Source organism: Dunckerocampus dactyliophorus, chromosome 18 (genome assembly GCF_027744805.1).
Source record: "Dunckerocampus dactyliophorus isolate RoL2022-P2 chromosome 18, RoL_Ddac_1.1, whole genome shotgun sequence".
Taxonomy (NCBI): domain Eukaryota; kingdom Metazoa; phylum Chordata; class Actinopteri; order Syngnathiformes; family Syngnathidae; genus Dunckerocampus; species Dunckerocampus dactyliophorus.
Genome location: NC_072836.1, coordinates 13,317,431 through 13,341,860, shown reverse-complemented (window position 1 = coordinate 13,341,860; position 24,430 = coordinate 13,317,431). Strand labels below are relative to the sequence as shown.

At 41.6% G+C, this 24,430-nt stretch overlaps 1 protein-coding gene and 1 long non-coding RNA gene across 2 annotated transcripts in view; one reads left to right on the top strand and one right to left on the bottom strand.

The window, feature by feature from the left end:
* The window catches only part of abat (4-aminobutyrate aminotransferase), a 39,465-nt gene extending 20,325 nt beyond the window's left edge, over positions 1 to 19,140 (bottom strand). Inside the window, exons 1-4 of the mRNA XM_054758558.1 lie at positions 18,980 to 19,140; positions 7,300 to 7,434; positions 3,666 to 3,763; positions 3,562 to 3,591 (exon numbers count right to left, since the gene is read on the bottom strand). Coding sequence (XP_054614533.1) covers positions 3,562 to 3,591; positions 3,666 to 3,763; positions 7,300 to 7,369 — 198 coding nt within the window. The 5' untranslated portion in view covers positions 7,370 to 7,434; positions 18,980 to 19,140. The remainder of the gene's footprint in view (positions 1 to 3,561; positions 3,592 to 3,665; positions 3,764 to 7,299; positions 7,435 to 18,979) is intronic.
* LOC129170709 (uncharacterized) overlaps positions 1 to 24,430 on the top strand; it is a 61,831-nt gene that overhangs the window by 21,186 nt on the left and 16,215 nt on the right. The window contains exons 3-4 of the long non-coding RNA XR_008566662.1: positions 8,936 to 9,042; positions 18,899 to 19,346. This is a non-coding gene — a long non-coding RNA (uncharacterized LOC129170709). The remainder of the gene's footprint in view (positions 1 to 8,935; positions 9,043 to 18,898; positions 19,347 to 24,430) is intronic.

The window sequence follows — 24,430 nt, the reverse complement described above, 5'->3', positions numbered from 1 at the left end:
GGACATTAGTAAACAGTCAACATTAGACAGCAGCAGGGGTGTGACGAAATATCGATTAACCCTATGATGGATTTTCGATTCTCTCTCGCCGTCTCTTTTATTAACATTATTATTAAAATCCAAACCGTCTTCCACCGTTCTACACCACTGAGTCACCATTTTACATGTCATCCCGAATTGGGCGGAAGTCACAGGAGAAGAAAAGAAAGCAGAAGAAGAAAAAAAACAAACAAACGATGACGGACTCGGGCGGTGAAGTTAAAAGGGAAAAATGTGCTCGCATAGTTGAAATCAAACGTGTGGACTCACTTTGGCTTTTATAGCATGGATGAGACAACGCTCACTTTGCAGGATGTAAGAAGTGTCACGGAAATACGACACACAGGCGGCACGGCAAAGCCACTTTGTTCGTCACCACGCTCGTGGAGAAAACTGTGCCTAGTAAGAGAAATGTTGATTTTTCTATTCAAATGCAAAATGTTTAGTTTACGTCGTTGATTGTCAACATTGTCTTGCTGCTCAACCTTATCCAGGTCATTGCCTGTCTCTTTCCGGTGACTGCATCACTACTACATACGACACTAAATATTTCTTTTCATCCCGCTTCTACTGAATCGATTTGACCTATTTGCGAGACATGAGATGTTGTGTTTTCTGAATGAGTTTAAAATAGCGTCACTGTTTGTCAGACACCTAAAATAAAATCCTTTTTACACTTATGTTGCACTAAAACAGCCTCCTTGTTTTTGCACCACTTCTGGTTGTATTTTGATGCTGCAAAAATATCCACCCATTTGTTTTTTTTATACCGCTTGTCCTCATTAGAGTCACAGGTAAAAGCTGGAGCCTATCCCAGCTGAAGGCTGCAAAATAGAAACCATCAAATAATTTTTTGGGGGGGTTTGTTTCACCCTATCACTGTATATATTATAAAGAAGGAATTCTACTTTGCGGAAATTCACTTATCACGGTCGGGTTCCAGTGAATTATAATATTAGTGAGATCACCCAGCAAGTACAGTAGGGAAGATAAGGCATGAGGTGTCCTGGTATTGTTGATGGGTCTTCACAAATCCTCTGCCAGAATAGGCTTACAGGTGTGCAATACATGCATGCACGTCTTTGAGGCCACCGGTGCAGTTTGTGCAGATATTTGCCGTTTGACATCGCTATCATGAGCCATGTATCGCAGATCGTAACATATCGTGAGCTACCCTGCGATTGCCAGCCCTGGACAAGTCATTTTTATTGCAAATGTCGATCCAACCAAAAGATTTTGGAGGCGGAGAAGCGAGTGTGTGTCAAATAATTGATATGGGAGTATCAATTATTTGTGTTTAAAAAAAAGAAATAAATTACCATTCGCCGCAACATAACTCCCACAAGGCAGGGATGGACAGCTTACAAATTCTGTTAAACTTCCAGTGATACTAATAATAAAAATTCATTTTATTGTTCAAACATTGACTGACAGTGTATTTAAAAAACAAACAAAAAAACAGCAAAACACACACACACACACGCACACACACACACACACACACACAAAGCCAGATGGCAGTGCCTTGCACATATGTCTAGTTAGTCTCCCCTCACATCCCATGAGTGAGTCATTATTAAGGTTCATTTTGCTTTTCCAGTCGAATGATAGTTTGCCCCTGGGGCCTTAAGGTCGTACTGAAATGCCAGGCTGAATGCTCCCGCGTGCTGTCCCTCACTCAGTGCCAGAAGCCACGTGCACTATAAGCTGCTGTGTTTGTATATCCGAGCTGAGTAAGTAAGCGATTGTCACTCTGTTAGGAGCATATTGTGAACTACCTTGACACTACCGTTGATACATTGACTTCCTGCAGAGAGCTAAGGAGGATACACTTCCATCCGTGTAGTTCTGTAAATGAATTTGTTTGTGTGTAGTTTCCTAAACACAGTTATACAAACCGGGATTTTTTTTTGTGTGATGGAAATTCTTTCAAGAATGATTTAATAACATGACCAAAAGTAACGAAAAACACAATACCAACAAATCTTATGTGATTTCAATGCAATATGCTGTGTGTATGAAGGGGTAGAAGCTGATATATCAAATGGATCACAGTGTTTCCCATATTATTTATTAATCTGTGGCAGCCAGCCACATAAATTGGACCGCCACAGATGGATTTGGCGCTAGCCTTTTTTTTTTTTCAATTTGGCGCTAAATGTTCACCGTCACTCATAAACACATTCTAATGGGACTGTCTGTGTAGCTTGTTGTTTCAACTCTGTACAATACACGGCACTGTAAATCTGCTTCTTAAAGGGATAGTTTGGATTTTTTGACATGAAGTTGTATCACATCCCCATCAGCAGGACGACTTACCCCCCCACTTGGTCTCCTAAGTCCAGTTCTGGTCGGATTTTGGTGATGAAGAACATAGTTTTACTGAGTTGCTGTGGACATTTAAGCAAAGAGTTTGGCTTCTCAAAACAATATGCATTCAAAAGTAATACGTTTGCATCACAAAAATGCCCTCTCAAAAATATCGGACCTCACAAAACGCTCGGCGGTGCTCCGTCACGGAAAAAGAGTGTCATTACCGTGAGTGTGTTCATCACATACACATAAATGCACAGGCAACATTGGGCAGGGATACGGCGGGAGACAAATATAACGCAGAGCGTTTTGTGAGGTCTGATTTTTTTGATGCAAATATATTATTACTCTTTCGAATGCATATTGTTTAGAGAAGCCGAACTGCATGCAGCCCAGGAAACATCATGCATGTTTTTCACACAAGTGTGTCCACCACTACATGAAATGGAACCAAGACCTGTAAGTCAAGAACTTATGTGTTCTGTTGTAAAATAAGGTTTAAAAACATGAAATAATGTTGCACATTTCTTATGACACAAACAAAAAAAGCTCAGTTTTACCCGTCCGAACACAAACACCGAGTCGGAGTTCTGGAAAATCTGGAAAAGTTCTGCATCATGTCCAATTTTGCAAATTAGACAGTGATGTGATCATTTGATAAAGAGCTGTTATGACAATTAGATAGCATGATGCTAACAGTCTCTGAGAGTTTTGTAGACGCGTAACAAGGACCGCGTACCAAGCGGCTATTCCTGCTTCAATATAGAAGAGTAATATTATAAAATAATAACGGTCATGTATGTACACTTGTATTCCTTATAATCAAAACTCAAAAACAACCCCTGACTGTGAAGTAAAATGTACCGGTTGACTTCCCTAGTCAAAGGTAACCCATGAAAATTTGTATGCAAACATGGTTGTTACAATTTAAGAGTCTTTGTAAATTCAATCCCTCAACAATTTGCATGAAATGCATCACGGGTGCGAAGCCGGTGTAAAAGGCTCCAGACACTGTGGCAGAGGAAAGTGGGACACTAACGAGCGCAAGTGCAAACTAGGGGAACAGCGTTTGTGCTACAGGCTCTATTTAACAAGCTCACTGGGCAGATACAACTGAAGAATCAGACGCCGACACACTACAGTGAATTTTAGTCCCACTGCGGCAGCTATTTTTCTAGTCCTGGTGCAAACATACACGCCTCTACTTACCTGAATTTCCCCCAGTTGTTTTGTTAGCTCCTGCAAATGCAAATACAAATAATTGATTAGACAAGTTTCTGTTATGCACATTATGTTGAGTGGGAGTGTTTCACCTGTGAGCGTGGCCCAGGGACTTCAGTTTTCATGGAAGGTCCACTGTAATCTAATTCCACCTGGGCTTTTGGCGCGGCCTTGCTTGCATATCGGCATCCTGTTGACAAAAATAACACGGGATAAATCAAACCTTAAAGCATTATGTCTCCAAATAAATATTGTCTGACGTTGTAGGAACGCTGCACTCCACCAATTAGTTGCATGCTCTTCACCCTGCTGACCCATGACCGTGCGCCAACACACAACAATAACATCTAAATCAAATACTGTGGTGGGTCTCATCAACAACAGCGATGAGTCCAACTACAGGGATGAGGCAAGTCGACTGCGTGGAGAAGACAAAGGAGAGTGGGGTCGACTTCAGGAGAGCCCACACCCAACACCCTCCGCTCACCCAGCATCAACGGAGCCGCTGTGGAGTGAGCATCATAAGTTGTTGGGCGTGCACATCAGCAAGGACCTCTCCAAGAAGGCCCATCGAGGCCCCTACTTCCCGCAACCTTAAGAGAGCCAAAGCCCCAGTCCCAATCATGCGCTCATTTTACTGTGGAACCACAGAGAGCATCCAGTCCAGCTGCATCACCGTGTGGTATGGAAGTATAACTTGCTTAAATATGAAAAACAGTGGTAGACTGAAGCCATGAAATTCGATGCGCAAAGTGGCGAGGGATGACAGCATGATTTATTAACACAGTATGTTTCTCAAAAAACCGTGACGGAGTGAAGCAGCAAAATTTGAAGCGCAAAGTGCCGAAGGATGACTATAATTTTAACAGAACAGGTGGATGTCAGAATTGACTAACAGCCAACTATTTGCAGCAAGCTATGTCAGGAGTAAACAGATACATATGTATCATATGTATACATATGTATCATATGTATCATATGTATCATATGTAGCCCTTTACCTAACTGAGAGCTATTTCACTCTGCAGAGGGCATTTTCTAAATGGCCTGTACAGCGAAACTCATGACATCAATGCACTTAAACATTTTATAATTTAAATGTGTGTATGCCTGTACATTTTGTACCTTAAATTGCGTTTAATAAGCATATTCAGGGCTTAAACGAGGATTGTGTTGTGAGTCAACGATGTGAAGAGAGATTTGTGGAGTTGAATCTAATTAAATAATTACAACACTTTTATTGCAAATGTTCATCTGAAATCGGTGTACATCAGCCCTAGCAGGGGGGTTTGGAGGGGGTTGTGGGGGGTGAGCCATGTATAAAAAAATAGACATTTTCATGGGCAGATCAATTACTCAATTATTGCTATTTTTTTTATTCTACAAACACTGACAATTTACATAGATCCTTGTTTAACCACCGCATTTTTCCTGCAGCTTATCTGGTCATTACAACAGTAAATTATATAACAATTACGTAACAGTAAATTCCGGTGTATAAGCCGCTACTTTTTTCTTCAACTTTGCGCCCTGCGGCTTATACAGCGTGTGGCTAATTTATGTCTAAATTCTAATCTCGTGACGCAGAACTACTACTAATCATTTAATACTGCGCCGCTCGCGAGTCAGTGAGGAAACGGTAGCTCTTCCTTTGGCAGGAGCCAATCACGAGCTATCAGTGCGCTCATGACGAGCTTGTCAACCCATTGGAAACTGCAGGAGGTCATCATATATAACAGTATAACAACATGGTCTGACTCGTGGTGTCATCTTATAAAATACACTTTACCAGCACTAAAGTCATCACACAGCAACTTAACACTCAAAAGGAACCCCAAGGAAACCGCAGGTCATTATATATAGAGTATATTACAGTATAACTAGGGCTGCAACTAACAATTATTTTAATAACAGATTAATTGGTCGATTATTTTTAGATTAATCGATGAATCCGATTTTTTTTAAAACAGCTTTTTAAATTTCCGCCTCTTAGCAGCAATCCCTTAGCAGCGAGGAAGAAGAATTTCTCAGACACTGACACCAAAAACAAAGTAGAGAAGTACAAACAATCAACTGACAAACATCACAAACACTCTACTGCAAATCAACGAGTCCCCGACACAGACTGCCTTGACTTCGGCTGCATTGTCTTTTGCATAATCATTGTCATTTCGTGTATATCCGTCATGTTTGACAGATACATGAGCGGTGTGGCTAATAAACGCTACGTAGCCGTTTTGACTGACATACCACTCAGGTTATGTACACAACTACTGAGGAATTACTGTATGTGGAATTATCATTTTTGCCATATTGAATGGAATTGTGAATTATTGAATGATATCAACTACTCTGATGATGAATGCTGAAAGAGTGTGTGCACCCCTAATATTCATGTACAAACCACATAAATACTCATATTTAGAAATACCATAAATATATGACACATTTATATTTTTATTTTCTATGTTTAGAGTAGGAGGTAGATCTTTGGGACTTGGCCATTTTAAAACGAGCTCGCAGGCTGAAAAGTGTGAGTGCCCCTGGTGTAGATGTTAGACATAACTGACTTCTGAAACCAGCTATGGTGTATTCAAGGACTGCCGAATAAAGTGCGAAATATCAACGCATGGTGAAAAAAAACATTATCAGTGAATCAGAAGACGTAAAAATTGTGGGCTGTTAACAGTGCAACATTTTAAGTGAATGTTCACGTATTTATAAATTACCAGTGACTTATGGTGAATGAGATGTGTTTTCTGAAGAAAAAGAGGCCTATTTTTGGAGAAAAATGGCAGAAAACCCCCCAAATTTGCGTGGATCGTGACTGTGCGGGGATCTGCCGGAGTTACAAAATCAGCATGTGCTCAAATAATTCCTGTAATCCCTTCTTTATCGCGGTTAATTGATTCCAGACCCAACCATGGTAAGTGCATTTCCGCCAAGTAATATTCCTTCTCTGTTAACAAGCAGAGAACACATATGCAGTGAACACTCACACAGGAGCTGCTGTCGGCCACAACAGCCCCCGTGGTTGGGGACCTCTGCCCTAGTTTTCAATACTGGTCTAATCATTTATGTGTTCCTTGTGTTTTCATGAAATAACGTTCCTCAGTGTTCTATCTGTCATGGCACTAGGTTGTGGTGACTTTTCTGTTGGTCGTTACATCATACTAGCCATTAGTCAAACATTACAAGACAGATTACATCACCTGTTACCTATTCAACTCTGTTTCAAGTTCACGTACTTTGATTAAACTTTGGCTCAAGTTCATGCGATAAAGCTCCCCCCCCGCCCCCCCTTTTTTTTTTTTAAATATGACTTTTTTTTAAATCTCAAATTGTTGCAGTGATGCATCGGTATGATGACATATTTCTGTTGAAACCTATTTTGATTGAGTGGTTGGCTGGAAGATGTTCCTACTGCTTCAGTGAGGTGAAGCATGCAAAGTCCATTTTGATCACACGCTTCGGTTACCCCAGGCGATTTTTTTTTTTTTCTCCCATATTCAAGATTTCAGGAATGCAATTTAAATACCATTCAACAGATACCAAGTCAGTAAATGAAGATTTAAGAAGACTAAGAATTGAGTCAATGATATGAAACCTGCTGAAGACACCAAACAGAAGATAGCCTGTCACAATGACAAAGAATTGACTTTATATTACTAACAGCAATATTTCAAAGTACTGCTACGTAAACACATTAAAATCAAGCAGTATTACCTGGGACACTGAAGCACAGATTCTTGTGGAGGGACAGTGCAAGTTGGCGGCGAATCACTGAGGATGCCATGGCAGGAATCAGACCAGAGTGCAGAGAGCAACTGCCCTTGTCTCTCTTCACCAACTGGTTCCAACCTGAGGTGAAGAGAAGGAGTGGTTGGGATGAACAGGGAGGGCGGAGAATCATAAAGCATACATGCACCAGCCACACAGATACTTTGTCAACATGATGCCATTATTGTCACTGTCCAAGTTCCGTTATCGTACGCTCTACTTTTCATATGCTTCGGTTTTCACCAAAAAAAAAAAAATTGTACAAAGCAAATTTGTACACTGTCTCAGATTTCGTACCACCAAACAGTGCATGTAGCAAACTCGTATCATTTCACGGAATCGAGCGGCCAAACAAAGCATCCCACGCATTAGTGAGCCTTGCCCAGCGTGAAACCGAAACATCCGAAACATTTTGTGTAATTCATAATTTTTTTTACGCCTTCTCATTAACCTACCCTGAGGCCGGCACTTTGATAAAAATGCCAAGAAACACTATTGAATAATAGTGGGTACTTAGAAAAGTACACAGAAAAGTACAAAAGTGGCGTACGTGTGGCCGATCGTGTGGGATGTATGGGAAGTTAGCATCAATGCTAACTTCCATGCTGGCAAAGAAAGAAGATATCAAGGAAGTTAATGTTGCAAAAAGGCGTAAAGGTTTTAACACAGACGTTGTTTGAAGTTGTTGCTGGTGAGGATCAATGAAAAACAGTTAGCAGGAGATAGTGTTCAGAATTCATGACAAAAGAAAGGCCAGGGTTTCCGCTACGTGTAATTGATCGCGGCGGTGCGCCACTACAAAATAAAAGCCGCCACAACTTAAATTTGTATTTTTTTTTTTAAACTTGAAAACAATTTTAAGTAATATATTGTATGAATGGATATATATGTTATACTGCTACATATATAGCTTATTATTTACGCACATATTGAGCACACTTAGTTTGAAAATGATTTAAAATATCCTAAAAATGTTTCACTTCGCTTTGTTTTGATATGCATGTGAAGTCAACTGACGACATGCTAAGCCTATCAATGCCAGCGTGTGTGATCGCTCACGTTTCAATATCATTCCACTTTCTGACATTTTTGTTTACATGCCTGGCTGGCGGCATCTAGCTAGCTAGCTCGTTTTTGTCGACCATCATCACACCTTACCTTTTTAAAGCGTCACTTAACAACCTTGCTCTCTTGTTATCATTATAATACTTATGGCTTGTCTTGAAAACACTAGTTGTGTGTCGAAGTTGTGCAGCTGAAACACGTAGTGTGTACAGCTTTAGGCAGTGACGCTATCACAGGGGTCTCCAACAGGCAGCTCCTATGCTAGCAGTAGCTCGCTAGCTGATGTCGAGTAGTTCAACAAAGAATATTTGCTTCACCTTTTGGTATTTTTATAAGTGTTCTATTTAAACATGAAACCTGTATTTCATGACAAATGAGCACACTGAGTGGGGATGTGGTTTGCAAATAAAGTGCAATTTAAATGTTGCGAGTGCTCTCAGCAACGTCGCCATTAAATTAAGCCTAACCCTAAGTCATAAGAAAATTGCTATTTATTTTTTAAATTTTTTGATTGCAGATACAACAGTCGCACGACAAAGCGGCGGCAGCTTCAAAAAAAAACCTTGGGGAAACCCTGAAGGCTCTCCTCGCCATCTTCCATAGGCCAACAAGTCTTCCATAACGGTAAATGTGATGTCAAGTATTCATTTTTCCATTTCATTAGTCATTCATATTTACTTCATGGTTTTCTGTATGTAAAACTATAATTATTCTCTATATAATGTATTATTTGTTCAGATTTTTGTTTGTCTGGAATGCAGTCATTTGATTTAAATTATTTCATATCGAACAAAAATGGCATGTTTTTTTTCCACATTTTGGTTTTCGTAACTTTTTCAAATTAATTAATCACGAAAACCAAGGTTTCACGGCGCAGTAATCCCTCCACCACACGGAGCTTCAAATATCGCGGCATTACTCTCAAGTTTTTTGAAAAATATATTAATGTTGGATGATATTTCATGGTGGAATACAGTTGAATCATTAGTCAAAAAATTAGTGTATAAGTCGGTACTCGTGACATCTCCTTTATTTCTGAACGACTACTAATTGTTTAAATACTGTGCTGCTCGCGTGTCAGTGAGGAAACGATAGCTCCTTATTTGGCAGGAGCCAATCACGAGCTATCAGTGCACTCACAACGAGCTCATCAACCTGTTGGAAATTGCAGGAGGTCATTATATATAACAGTATAACAACATGATCTGACTCGCTGTGTCATCTTTCAAAAAACACTTTACTAACACTAAAGTCATCACACAGCAACCTAACACTCAAAAGATGTACCAGAAAATATACAGACATGCCCCAAATTTCGTTTAAAATGAAAAAAACCCAACATTTTAATGTTTTCCCATAAGCCATTCATTGGAGCGCTGCAATGACGTCAGCTTCCCTCTGAGCTTTGGGCTCCGGGTCCTCTGACTCCCTTTGGTGGACAGAGGCAGCACTGCAGCGCCATCCACCATTTTCTATGCTTTTTGTGCTCCTCCAATTAAATAGTTTTCTCAAACAAAATGCAAAACTGTGTTTTTTTCATAATAAACTCATATTGGTACATGTTTGTATTGTTCTGACGTATAACATATCAGTGTTAAGTTGCTGTGTGATGAGTTTAATGTTGTTTGTAAGATCGAACCGTGAGTCAGGCTGTTATATTGAGTAATGACCTGCAATTTCCAGTGGGTTGACAAGCGCGTTGTGACTTTTTCAGAGCTCACGATTGGCTCCTGTCAAATAAAGAGGTCGTCATGTACTTGTGCATGCTACAATATGTCATTTTATGACGTGGACACGCGCGTGTTATATACCGGTGCGGCTTATATATGTACAAATATGTTTTTTCCTCTAAATTTAGTGGGTGAGGCTTATACACTGGTGCGGCTTCTATATGAAGAAATTTTGTTCTTCCTCTAAATTTAGTGGGTGCAGCTTAGACACCGGTGCAGCTTATACACCGGAATTTACGATACGCCTCTATTAGCGAATTTTATGTATTTTTTGCCATAAGCACACAATTTGATTGCCGAAACAACAGGCTTTTATTGCAGGGCTTGAATTATCTCACAACAGGCACAATAAACCCTAACATGGACTAACCCAAGCCAAGCTAAAACCCAACTCTGAACCCCCGACATCACTTTCTGTCCGCCCCCCCACTACAGGTACTCACTACTAATGTATGATGATTCATTAATAAATAGAATCAAAGTCCCGATGTAGAATTTATATGCACGTTTCACTTTTGGGTCTCACAGCAACTACAGTATAGTGCGTTCAGTGACCGCCGAACAAAGTGCAAAATTTAACGCTGAATGAAACAAACTATTCGCCGCACATTTTACCTGTGCAGTCATCCCTCGCTACATCGCGATTCAAACATCGCTCCTCGCTCTATCGTGTTTTAAAAAAAAAAAAATGACGCCATATTGACTATGGCCTATTAGTAGTAAAAAAATATCAAATGACAAGTCACATGTGGTATTCCGGCCACGTGGCGTCAGTCATGTTACAGTGATGAGACATTACAGTACTTAGATACAACAATGCACGTTGCTTGCTAACCCGTGTTATGGCGAAATGAACGGGGCAGTACCACATCTACACACCAAGTTTGTAGAGATTTGTTCTTTTTCGGATGAGAAATTGCTGCTCTGAAAAACATGCTGCGAAGCTAAAGTAGCAAATGTGGACTTGAGTGTCATGTGTGGTTTAACCGTGCACGTAGTACTAGCGTGCTTTTATTTTGATGGCCGGATTGACCTCCTACAGGAAGACAGGTTTTGCTGAAAAGACCGGAAGATGGTTGTCATTTTTTTAATTTGGACAAAAGTAAACACATCCAACAAATGTGGCATCAATTTCAAGTACATTTCCAGGATGAAATAGTGCCAAAACAGGCTGCTGCAATACACAAAGGAAATTAAAGTTCACGTAATTCACAAAATAAATTGCAAACAAGAATAACATGGAAAATGAAGTGAGGAGGCAATTCCCACAAGATTGAGATCATTAATTGGATGAAATAGTTCTATGGCTTGTTTTGTCTGAGGTTGACAATAAAGAAGGCTACGCTGTGAACTATGCCTTGCCGTTCTTTTGAACGCATTCATAAAAAAAGTACCACAGAGTGGAATTCGGACTACCTGAAGGACAGGTGTGATACTACGGTCCAAGGAATGCTCAGGTCATTTGTGTGTATGCTCAGACAAAAATGAAGGGGAACATTTGCATTGTCGGGTCTGGAAGCAATTAACCACGATAAACCGGGGACGACTGCATTTTCACGTATTTAGAAATGATTACAGACTTACGGTCAATGAGATTTCAGCTTTCTGCTGGAAAAAAAACAATACTTTTTCAAAAAATAGGACGTTTTCAAACTCAAATCAAGAAAGACTTTGGGAGTCCGATCAGGTGCGATCTAAACAGGCGAGGGCCTTTGAGGACAACCAATGCCTGCCAACGGATACAATTGTAGTTGTAGTTGTAGTGGTTGCGTGCATTAGTTTATGGTGTGGAGCACCACATGCACCTCTTTATAGGAGGCTGTAAACGCTTGTACAACTAAGATAACAAACGACATTTCCATTTCCTGATTTCTTATGTAATACTGGCTATAGAATGGGGGAAATTCAACCTTTCTGCTTTTCACACAGTGGACACCCCGGTCACCGCTCACATATTGGCACACAGACACACAGCCGGTTACTTGGCAACACCTCATGAACTGGATGAAACTGGTTTGGAGAGAATTACACAAGACTGCATCTTCCTATGCCTAGGAGGAGCAGTGAGTTGGGTTGGGGTGGTGGGGAGGTAGGACGACAAAAGGCGCACAGCAAGTTGGAACTGGGATAAGCCGGAGCAGCAGTACCGATGGATACAATAATGGAACCGAGAGTGGGTTCATTTTGGTTCTACGGTGAAAAATGGAGCTTTGTAGAAAGGTTGTTTTCCAACTGACCACTGAAATCACACTGCGTTTGGACTTTTTAATGAGCAATCTAATCCACCCGGCCCACAGTCCTCACTTTGTGTTGACTTGAAACTACAAAACATGACACATGCACCGAGGCAATCTTCTGGAGAGAATATTAATCACACGGCTCGGCACTAACGCCACGGTGATTAACTGTCACACCTCGCTTGATTAAATCCCACATCTAATATGACCACAGTTTTACAGGGAAATGTTACGGCACCGAGCTCCTTTGCACCGTGACCTCATTTTTTTTTTTTTTTTTTTTTCCTGCGGGGCCATGAATGGATCTACATGACCATTCACAGTTACACACAGCTGTGCAGTGACAACAACTATCACATTATCACACTCCATGACTGCAATTTACCACCTCAACATGAACATTTGGATCATTTCATACAATAAAACAACAACCAACAAATGCAGTTAGTGCATTGCTATTTATTATGTAAACAATGTTTACTCATTAATGTTTACTTGTAGAATTTCTGCTTGAACTATGCACCGTAATGTACCTGCAACTGGACAGCTTAACCCATAACAACCCAGTCCCGTTTCTTCTTACCACAGACCAAACCAAGTGGAACACAGAACACTTTTCTGATGTTTTTTTTTTTCTAAAATACTACCAATTTATATATATATATATAGGGTGGCCCAAAAAAAAAAAAAAACGTATACGCGCTTTAAATAATTGTAAACTAAGTGTTTATTATAATTTGTTCATTTTTCAAAATGTATAGAATTGACAAACATCATTGATATCGGTCAGATATCAGCAAAAAAAAAAAACAAGTATCAAATTATATCGCCCTGCAACTAAAATCTCCGATATCAGAACTCCGATACAAGCAGTCCATCTGAAACTCCAGCAGCTCTACACAGGATCGATCCCACGTGATCACAACAACAGCGTATCTTAACGCGCAGTTCAAGTAAGCAACGTCGAAGTCTGAAAAAGACGTCGCAGCCGAGTGAAAATCCCACCATGCACACGTCCCCGCACAAGTTCAACATGACCAACCACGGCCCCCCCCAACGTCATCCGAAACATACGCAAAGCATGAGAAAGCGAGTTTTCTCATACCTACTGTGGCTGACTGTTGTTCTCTGCTGAGTAATATCACTTGATCAAGCCTTTTGTAACATTCCACAGTACAAAATACCTAATAAAAAGTAAGATCATTTGTGCTGATATCAGATCAGATTGATATTGGTGCTGTATTGGAAGTAAAAAAGTTGTATCGGGACACCCTTACTTTTTGGACTTCATTATGTCTTCAGTGCACCAAAGAAAAGGAAAGCCATCACCATGAAATTAAAAACATCATAAAAAGTGCAGAGAGAGGAGACACGCCCAATAATAATGGGCCCTCTTTTGGTCCCAGCCGCTCGACTGTTGTGACCATCATTAAGGATAAAGATTATTGAATGGTGGACGGGTAATGGATTCTGTGTGCTGTTCCAATCTGGGATCTGGGAGAAGAGGAGGTTATCCTTCCAGACTAGCCTGGGACAATATTGAAAAAAAATACCGTATTTGATGGATGTTGGTTAGGAGTGTAATGGTACGTGTATTCGGATTTTTTTAAACGCAGCGTTCGGTTTAGTACAGAGGCAGACCCATTCCCGTGCGGAGAATATGAATTAGTAAGAAACAGGACGCGTTTTTATGCGTCATGCTTATACACGTCAATACGGTTGGGCATCGAGTCTCGAGCATCGACTCCTAGATTCGATGCTCACGTCACAAATAGCCGTGAACACCAAGGAAGATGCAGCAGCTAAAAAGTTTGGCCAGTGCGAGTTATCGTGTGTAGCCGCTCTATGGGAGTCCAGAACTCAATACAAAGGCCCGAAAATTAGTACAATAGGTCCGCTTTAACAGACTATTCAAGCGGCAACCTGATGTTTGTGTACTTATTTGCTCTGTCAGCTCAAACCTTCTTTTTCTGAATAAAGAGGTGGAAATTAAAAAGTGTTTTTTAAAATTCGATTAATCAAAAAAATAATCTAGCGATTAATCGGTTAGTTGTAGCCCTAGTTTCAGGTTGCTAGCTGATGAAGTTCGGTGTAAATAAAGCAGCTACGGCTCTCGGAGGTAAGTTTATTCATGTGTCAATTCAAGTTGAAATATTCAGATATTATGTTGGCTTGTCAAAGTTCACTTCTGGTCATGTGACGGCACCGGGTTGGTGACGTCATCGTTTTACAAAAGAAGCGGGTTGCTTGTATGCACGGAAATGAAAAGCCTCTCTGGAAGCCATTTAAAAAAAAAAAATACTGTTTCATGTCACCCAGAACGCCGTTTCTGTGTGGATGAAAGGCTGAAAGGATAAAATACTTTAATACAATGTTTTGTACTTCAACATTTTTCCCCATTGTGCTGCACTACCTTCGGAACTCTCGAAATCCCTTTTCGAATCATTTCCACATGCGAGAACAGAACATTTTTGCTCTGATTCTACGTGTTGTCTCGCTGCAACGCCGCTTATTTGACCCCCATCTGTTTGAGTAACCGGACGTGACGTCACGTGCAATCCAGCAATAGACAGATTCCGGCCAGGGAACCCCTTTAATCGTCTTTATTAAGTGTTCATAGAACACACACAGTACAATGAGCAACTCCGTATCTGTCTCATTTCTTCCTCTTAGCACTGAGCCCCTGCACTGATGAGCTGTTCAAGCACAATGCGTATTTGCGTTTGTGTGCTTTTTGAAAAAAAAAACTTTATTACTGCTACAAAATAACCAACCATTACTCCATAGAAAATTGCAAGTGCCAGGACTTTGATAAAGAAGGTGAGAAACACGACTGAATTCAAGAAATAACTCGTAGCAAAGAACAAAGGTAGAGTTTGTTATAATAGGATCGTATCCAAGTTAACTAGTTGGCACAGGTTGCAGGGGGAACGGTTCCCTCGCTCTATCACGGGTTCAACCTTTCGCGGATTCTTTTTTGTCCTTTTTTTTTTATTACAGCTATGAATGCTGTTACAGGTCGGCCCTTTAAGAAGAATTGCAGTGAGTGTCTCTCTCGTCTGTCTGCACCGCCCATTGTTTTCTGCATGGTGATCGGCTGTAGAACAATGTCAATCAATCTCCTTTGTGCCGCTCTGCCGTGTCTCCTGTGTCATCGCTAGCTTGCTAGCCTGTAAATGAATCTTCGGTTCGAAGGAGGAGGACCGCAACAGGAGGAGCACTGCAGCAATATGTTTTAGCATGGATACAAAAACGCTACAGTACAGCGGAACGGCGGCGGGACGAAAAGGCACGATCACAGGAGTGAAATACGCGTGAGTGACTTAATAATTTATCGTGTCTGTCCTGTAGGTTGATCATTAAAATTCAAACGAAAGTCAGAACTTTTCTGAGAGTGTTTAAACAAGAAATAAATGTGAAAAAAACGTTATTGCCTGTCTGAGAAAAGTGTATAAAGTGTACGGTGAGGGGTTTTACAGCCTTAAAACATAATTATTGTAAAAAAGTTGGCGACTTCGCAGATTTCACTTATTGTGGGTTATTTTGGGAACCTATCCCCCGTGATAAACGAGGGAGCACTATACATACGGATACAGTACATAACAGATACTGAGACGGGTCAGTGTGTAAAGCTCTAAAGCACAATAAAAAGATATAAGTAATGTTAAATGTTAATTTATCCATTTCATTCTTGCTTTGCATTCTGCATGTAAAACGGGCATTTTTTTCTGCAAAATGTGTTTTATGGTCATATTTCTGGGTTTCTGGAACAGATTCATGGGATTTACGTTATTTCCTATGAAAAAAAAAATGTATGTTTCAGTTTTCGACTGACATTTTGGAACAAATTTAAGACAAAAGCTTCCACAATTACATGCATGCAACGATCACAAGTCTCATCCGCCTTGTAACTTCAAACACGACACCTGGTACTGTACATATGCAAGAGGGAACTGTTTTCCAATTGCATCATCTGGGTATGTTAAACTGATCCTTGAAAAGGCAAACATTTTGAGGAAGCCTGGAGGGAGTGGGAAGATTGATCCAAATGTCGATATTATCAATACCAAGTAGTATTAGTATCGGACTGATACTTGCATGGTGAGATTGATATTTTCAGTTGTCTTCTATGTTATCATTTTCACACAAATGGGTGTATTTTGTTGTGTTGTTCATATTGTTACATTGTTCATATTCTAATATTGTTTGCAAACTCAGGAAATATGTTCTTGGACACAAGAGGGCTTTGGGAGGGCAAGAAGTCACAGGACTTGTACGAAATCCAACAGTAGTTTTCCATTTGTTTACTTATGCTGCACTACCCTGGGATAGTCACATGACTGTCATATGACAACCACTCCCAAATGTTACTTAATGGGTGAAAGTCAAACACAAAGCTGGATAGGACACTTTTAAAAATTATATTAATCCTACATGTACGTATTTGATGTATTATTATTGGCCATTTAAAGTGACACTGAACAGGTGTGGTGTGGCGGGTTTATGATACGTTTTAACAATGATGAGACCAAACCCGGAGTCACTGTTGAAATAGTCCACTGCTGATGGGGATGTCATACAACATGTCAAGAAATCCGAACTATCCCTTTAAAAGGAGCTTCAAATGAAGACATACGAGTTAAAAATGAATACTGAATGAAGTGAATTAATTGACCAAAAGAAGAAAAAGCGGAATCAACTGTATTTCACAGGTCCGCAGTGACGTCACAGACACAGACTGAACGTCATTATAGAGTCTTTATCATTAAAAATGCAACAAAACAAACATCCATGTAAAGCCTGCCGTGCTTGAATCCAATGCTTTATTTCCTAGTATCAATTCAAATCAATTGATTACCTTTTTAAACAATGTTCGATCGATACATGCCGTCAGGAATGGAAGCTTGCTAAACACAGATCGATGTACGGTAGTACCTCGCATAACGTAAACCTCCTTTTACGTAAATTCCACTGAATATAGAATTTATGTCAAGTTTTTGCATCGTATTACGGAAGAAATTGCGTGAACGGTAGACATCTCGTGAACGGTAAGTTTGTTTTTATTTTTCAGTATTGTTAATTTACAGTAATCTTATTACCTTATTTTATATCGGAATGTTACTCTACTATGTTTATGCTAACGTTTTCTTATATTTTCCCACCATATTTGGTGGACTTTGAATATTTTGAAGGGCCGAAGGGGTGAGTTTGGGAAGATCTTGGAACGGATTAGGCTATTTACATGTATTTTATGCTTCGTATAATATAAAAACCCTATAACATAAAAACCCTATAACATAAAGGTTCTCGGAACGGATTATTTACGTTGTAGGGGCGTCTACTGTAGTTGGATCGGAGATATTAAAATCGATGCATCGAAGTAGTGAATGAATTGTTACACCCCTACTCCAAACCCTCCTGCTAGCTTGATGTTCTCCTCCAATTTCGGATCAACATTTGCAATAAAAGTGTTGTAATTATTACACTAACCTTCCACTTCGGTCTTCAATATGCCCCACACACTTAAACACACGTGAGTATAAAATGTATAGGTACTCACCACTTATGAATGATAATTGATGAACATACGGAATCGAAGTCATGGTTTACTTTCACTTTTGCATCTCACAGCAACATTATGTTCAAGGACCATTGTACAAAACGTGAAATCTCAATGCTTGACCAAAAACAGACAAACATGCAAAAATGGTGGGCTTTTTTGTTGTTTTTTTTTTTACCAGTGGTACATATATGCTGCACATATCACCCGCAATATCACATATATATACATATTTATTTATAAATAGATTTATGAATGAGATGTTTTCTGCAGAAATCAAACAAAAAATAATGTGCGAGACTCCACTGTATACATAAAGTAGCATACGATTGGTCTGGGCCAATAAACAGCTGGTCGTTGTGTGACCTGACAGTGCATTGACAAACGTTGTGTAACCTCGGCTGCAGCGTGGTTACCAAACAACTGGGCTGACAAGGAGTTGGGCAGAGTTCTAATCTAAGTGCACCCAGCATATGCAATATAAACATATGCAACGGAGCTCTACACCAGCAACCAAAACACTTTTTTGAATCTTTACTCCTGTTCTCCAGAGTGACCCATGCCGACTTCTGGAAGGATTAAAGTCCCAATGCAATTAGCTGATTTGTTTGTCTTGGATGTTGCGACCTGCAGAAGTTAATCAACAACCACTGCATCCTGCAAATCAGGTGCAGGTGAAACGTGCTCGTCCGACACGGATCCACCTGCTTACTATCACCACAATCAAGTACGTGCGCGCAATGCGATTTAAACTTGTTTACGAGTGTTGTCTTTATGACGGTTCTTTGGGGTCCTCCGGAAAATCTGGTTCCAACTGGCTACGACTGGCTCACACATGATGTTATAGATGAACATAGTGAATATCGGTCAAGCTAGATTGAAGATTATGCACATCTGCTGCTCGTAGGAGCATGGAGATGGAGACGTCACCTGCTCCTTTTTTTCCCCCGCAGGGGTGCATGTTCCATACAGCGGGACAATGCAGCACAACGTCACCGCAGACCCAGCGGAGGATGCACGGATCGAACACTAACCTCTGATCGGACGACTGGAGCGAGGATAACTGCTGATTTTTGCTGAGAGGAGGGGCTCCTTCCTGCCTCGGCTTTCTGGTTCCGTTCTCGGGGTGGAACAACTTGTGCCTCACTGCTGCCAGCTGGGAAGTAGTTGGAGATGGTTGCTTCATATGGTGCTAGGATACATTTGCCTCTCAGCGCCCCTCTCCCTCCCCCCAGTAAAGTCGTTCGTGATTGGCTGCCGTCCCACTTTGCGTTCTACTTACTCTGCATCCTTTCTGGCCCTCTAGTGGTCATATTATTCGTAAACAACTTTTCTGCTGAAGCCCCAAATGATGGATTACGCAACAATGTGTTTTCTATGGTGGCTGACGGGCAACAAAAGGTGAGAAAAGAAAGGAAAAGGACATTATCCAAAACTAAAAACAGCAGAAGACACATATATTAGGAACATTCTACAAACACCAAACACTTCAGGGCAAAAATATGGAACACTGCATTAAACTATTGCTGCAAAAGCCAAAAGCACACACAAAGACTTACCAATATCTATTAAATTAGAAAAACTATCTACATAAAATTATAAATGAAAAGACCCAGTGATATATTACAGTTTCTAGTACACCACCCAACTACTGTATCACTGCAAACATGCTGGTACACTTGCACAAAGTGTCCACTAGGGGTGGGTGACTGCATTTTGCCATCGATCTGAAAACCACAGGCCCGGTATTGTTGATACGGATACCAATACATTTTGCTTTAAATTTTCATATAAAAACACAATTCTATTGTGTTACATACAATTGTTTAAGCAAAAATAAGTGAATAAAACTACAGGCTCTCACTCAAATCCTTTGGCTTTTGCCCCCAAACTACAAGTACATTAGAAATATCAAAATGGGCCCAAAACGTTTGATTTTTCTGTACGCAGTCCTCGCTGGAAAAGGTTTGGAAATCTCTGGTTTGTACACCTGGTGTTAATTTTATGGATTGGGCATGATCTGGCAAGGACAACCTGTCCACAGAAGGTCCCACAGTCATAATTCAAAATGGATTTCTTTCTCTACTGAGGGCCGCATACAGAAACACTTAAGGATGCAGGACGGCATTTTGATACATTTGGTACATTAATGATGCAAAAAAACAATCCACTGGAGGTCAATATATGCTAAACTATCCGAACAAAACATCTGAGCTTTTGTGTCACAGGTGACAAAGCAAATTAGTGCCATATCTAATAATGTATCGCATTAATAATTTTCTTATTACAATACGAAAAGAGCAAATAAAAAATGAGCTACACATGAGACAAAAAGGACATACTTTGGACACCGCAGGTATATAGACGGTCACGGACAGTGTTGTGGTGTATACGAGTTAAACATCACGCAGGATCATTAAAAAAACACCAGCATTTTTTTTTGCTTAACTCAGCATTTAAAATATTATACGCTAAGTATTATTAGTGAAGATTCTTTTAAATAGTCCTTGTACTCAGACTGCAGTTTACCATGCTCTGTATGTTGTGTGTTGAATGCAACTTCTCAGCTAATTAGCTAAAAATAATTTTCATTTTGACGTCTCATATTGTACAGAAACACAACGTCTGATTAAGATCGGATTTATTAAAACATAACCTTTTTCAAATAAAGCCATGTGATGCGCTTTTACGCACCACGATTATTTTTTTGGGCTGAATATGTACAAATCTATAATTGCCTCGTATTCTTGTTAAATAATTCCCTCAAACAAAAAAACAACAATGCGCATGAAGAGTACCCATGCAAGATATTCATGCTTGCTCTAAATGAAACAAAGTAATGCCACACAAATTACTTTAAAAAACAAACATACTTTTTCCCAGCATCATATTTATGGGCCTGCAAGCAAAGCGCAGCAGCCCATCTTAATATTCCTCATTTATTCTTTACTTATTATTATATCTTATTCTGCTGCAACAAATGCAGGACAAACCGCACAAAGAACCCCTGCATCTTGCATCATTGGAGAGGTCTTGGTCATGGGTAATGTGCTATTTATAATGTGCAACATTTTCTGTAATACATTTCTGTAATTGAGGAAAAATAGATACACAGGCATTTTTTGTTCTTGTTTGTTTGCAGTGGCTGCCATCTTGTGGTTTTCAGAAATGTTAGTCTGCCTTCTGCCATGACGCGGAAGTAAAGTTCTGCTTTTCATCCACTAGCTTGATGCTAGGGTATGAAAAGTCCCATAGGCCGTTGAACCAAATGACATTGTGATTGTTTGACCTGTAGTTTAGCTTTATTACAGGTAAAATGTGTGCACGAAGCACTTCAAACATTGTTAAATATAACAGTTGAACCAAGGGGTTAAAACAAGCAATTTGTGGGATAACATGATTATTCAGAATGTTTAGATGTGCACTGGCTAGCGATCGCTAGTTAGCACTGTTAATATACTTTATAGTATCATGCTAGGGGTTATGTTAGTCACAATCTCAAAATGATCTTAGCATTTTATATGAAATTGTAAATAAGCAACTCTAAGCCAATACAGTAAAAAATAAAAACAGTACATATAACAGGCTCAGCATGATTCTAATATTAATACACGGACCTTGGCAATCACAGAAATGTATCAATGACATATCTTTCAATTGCACCCATCCATCCATCTTCTACCGCTCATCCGAGATCGGGTCGCGGGGGCAGCAGCCAAAAGGAGAGAGGCCCAGATTTTCCTCTTCCTGGCCACTTCATCTAGCTCCTCCCGGCGGATCTCTAGGCGTTCCCAGGCCAGTTGGGAGACATAGTCTCTCCAACGTGTCCTTGGTCTTCCCCGAGGCCTTCTACCGGTCGGACTTGCCCTGAACACCTCCCCAGGGAGGCGTCCGGGAGGCATCCTGACCAGATGTCCAAGCCACATGATCTGGCTCCTCTCAATGCGGAGGAGCAGCGGTTCTACTCTGAGTGTCTCCCAGATGACAGTGCTTCTCACCTTATCTCTAAGGGAGAGCCCAGCCACCCTACGGGGAAATGTCATTTCGGGCGCTTGTACCCACGATCTTGTCCTTTCAGTCACTACAAAAAGCTCACGACCATAGGTGAGGGTAGGAATGTAGATCGATCGGTAAATTGAGAGGTTTGCCTTTCGGCTTAGCTCTCTCTTCACCACAACAGAGTGATGTAGAGTCCGCATCACTGCAGACGTCACACCAATTCCCTTGTCGATCTCGCGTTCCATCCTTCCCTCATTCGTGAACTAGACCCCAGGTACCTAAACTCCTCCACTTAGGGCAGGATCTCATCCTCGACCCGGAGATGGAAGTCCACCCTTTTCCGGGCGAGAACCATGGACTCGGACTTGGAGGTGCTGATCCTCATACCGGCCGCTTCACACTCGGCTGCGAACCGATCCATTGAAAGTTGAAGTTCACGGTTCGATGAAGCCAGCAGGACCACATCATTTGCAAAAAGCAGAGACTCAATCCTGCAGTCACCAAACCGGAACCCCTCAACGCCCTAGAAATTCTGTCCATAATAATAATGAACAGAATTGGTGACAAAGGGCAGCCCTGGCGGAGTCCAACCCTAACTGGAAACGGGTCCGATTTATTGCCGGCAATGCAAACCAAACTCTGACACCGGTCATACAGGGAACAAACAGCCTGAATTAGCTGGTCCGATACCCCGATACTCCCTGAGTACTTCCCACAGAATTCCTTGAGGAACACGGTCGAATGCCTTCTCCAAGTCCACAAAACACATGTAGACTGGTTGGGCAAACTCCCATGACCCCTCAAGGACCCTGCTGAGAGTGTAGAGCTGGTCCACAGCTCCACGGCCAGGATGAAAACCACACTGCTCCTCCTGAATCTGAGATTGAACTATCCAGCGGATCCTCCTCTCCAGAACCCCTGAATAGACCTGACCAGAGAGGCTGAGGAGTGTGATTCCATGATAGTTTGAACACACCCTCTGGTCCCCCTTCTTAAAAAGGGGGACCACCACCCCGGTCCGCCAATCCAGAGGTAGTGCCCCCGATGTCCACGCGATGCAGCAGGGTCGTGTCAACCAAGACACGCCTACAGCATCCATGGCCTTAAGGAACTCCGGGCGGATCTCATTCACTCCCGGGGCCCTGTCACAGAGGAGCTTTTTGACAACCTCAGCAATCTTAGCCCCAGAGATAGGAGAGCCCACTGTGGAGTCCCCTGGCTCTGCTTCCTCATTGGAAGACGTGTCTATGGGATTGAAGAGGTCTTCGAAGTATTCTTTCCACCAATCCACAACATTCCGTGTTGAGGTCAGCAGGACACCATCCCCACCATACATGGTGTTGACTGTGCACTGCTTCCCCCTCCTGAGACGCCAAATGGTGGTCCAGCAACTCTTCGAAGCCGTCCGGAAGTCGTTCTCCATGGCTTCTCCGAACTCCTCCCATGTCCGAGATTTTGCAGAGCCGCAGACCGCTTGGCCTGCCGATACCTGTCAGCTGCTTCCCATGAGCCAAAAAGGCCTAATAGGACTCCTTCATCTTGATGGCATCCCTCACCACTGGTGTCCACCAACGGTTTCTGGGATTACCGGCACGACAGGCACCGACCACAGCTCCAATCAGCTGCCTCAACAATCGAGGCACATAGCATGGCCCATTCAGACTCAATGTCCGCCACCTCCCTCGGAACAAGGTCGAAGCTCTCCCAGAGGTGGGAGTTGAAACTCCTTCTGACAGGGGACTCTACCAATCGTTCCCAGCAGACCCTCACAATACGTTTGAGCCTGCCAGGTCTGACTGGCATCCTCCCCCACCATCGGAGCCAACTTACCACCAGGTGGTGATGGGTTGACAGCTCCGCCTCTCTCTTCACCCGAGTGTCCAAAACATATGGCCGCAAGTCCGATGTGATGACCACAAAGTCAATCATGGAAGTGCAGCCTAGGGTGTCCTGGTGCCAAGTGCACATGTGGACACACTTATGCTTGAACATAGTGCTTGTTATCGACATTCTGTGACGAGCACAGAAGTCCAATAACACAGCACATCTAGGGTTCAGGTCAGGGGGGCCGTTCCTCCCAATCACGCCTCTCCAGGTCTCACTGTCTCTGCCAACGTGAGCGTTGAAGTCCCCCAGCAGAACAAGGGAATCCCTGAGGGAGCACTCTCTAGTAATTCCTCTCGAGACTCCAAAAAGGGTGGGTATTCTGAACTGCTGTTTGGCGCATAAGCACAAACAACAGTCAGGACCCGTCCCCCCACTCGAAGGCAGAGGGAAACTACCCTCTCGTTCACTGGGTTAAACTCCAACATACAGGCCACAAGCCGGGGCGCAACAAGAATTGCACCCCTGCCCGTCGCCACTCACTGCTGGCAACGCCAGAGTGGAACAAAGTCCTTCCCCTCTCGAGAGGACTGGTTCCAGAGCCCTTGCTATGCGTTGAGGTGAGTCCGACTATATCTAGCCGGAACTTCTCAACTTTGTGC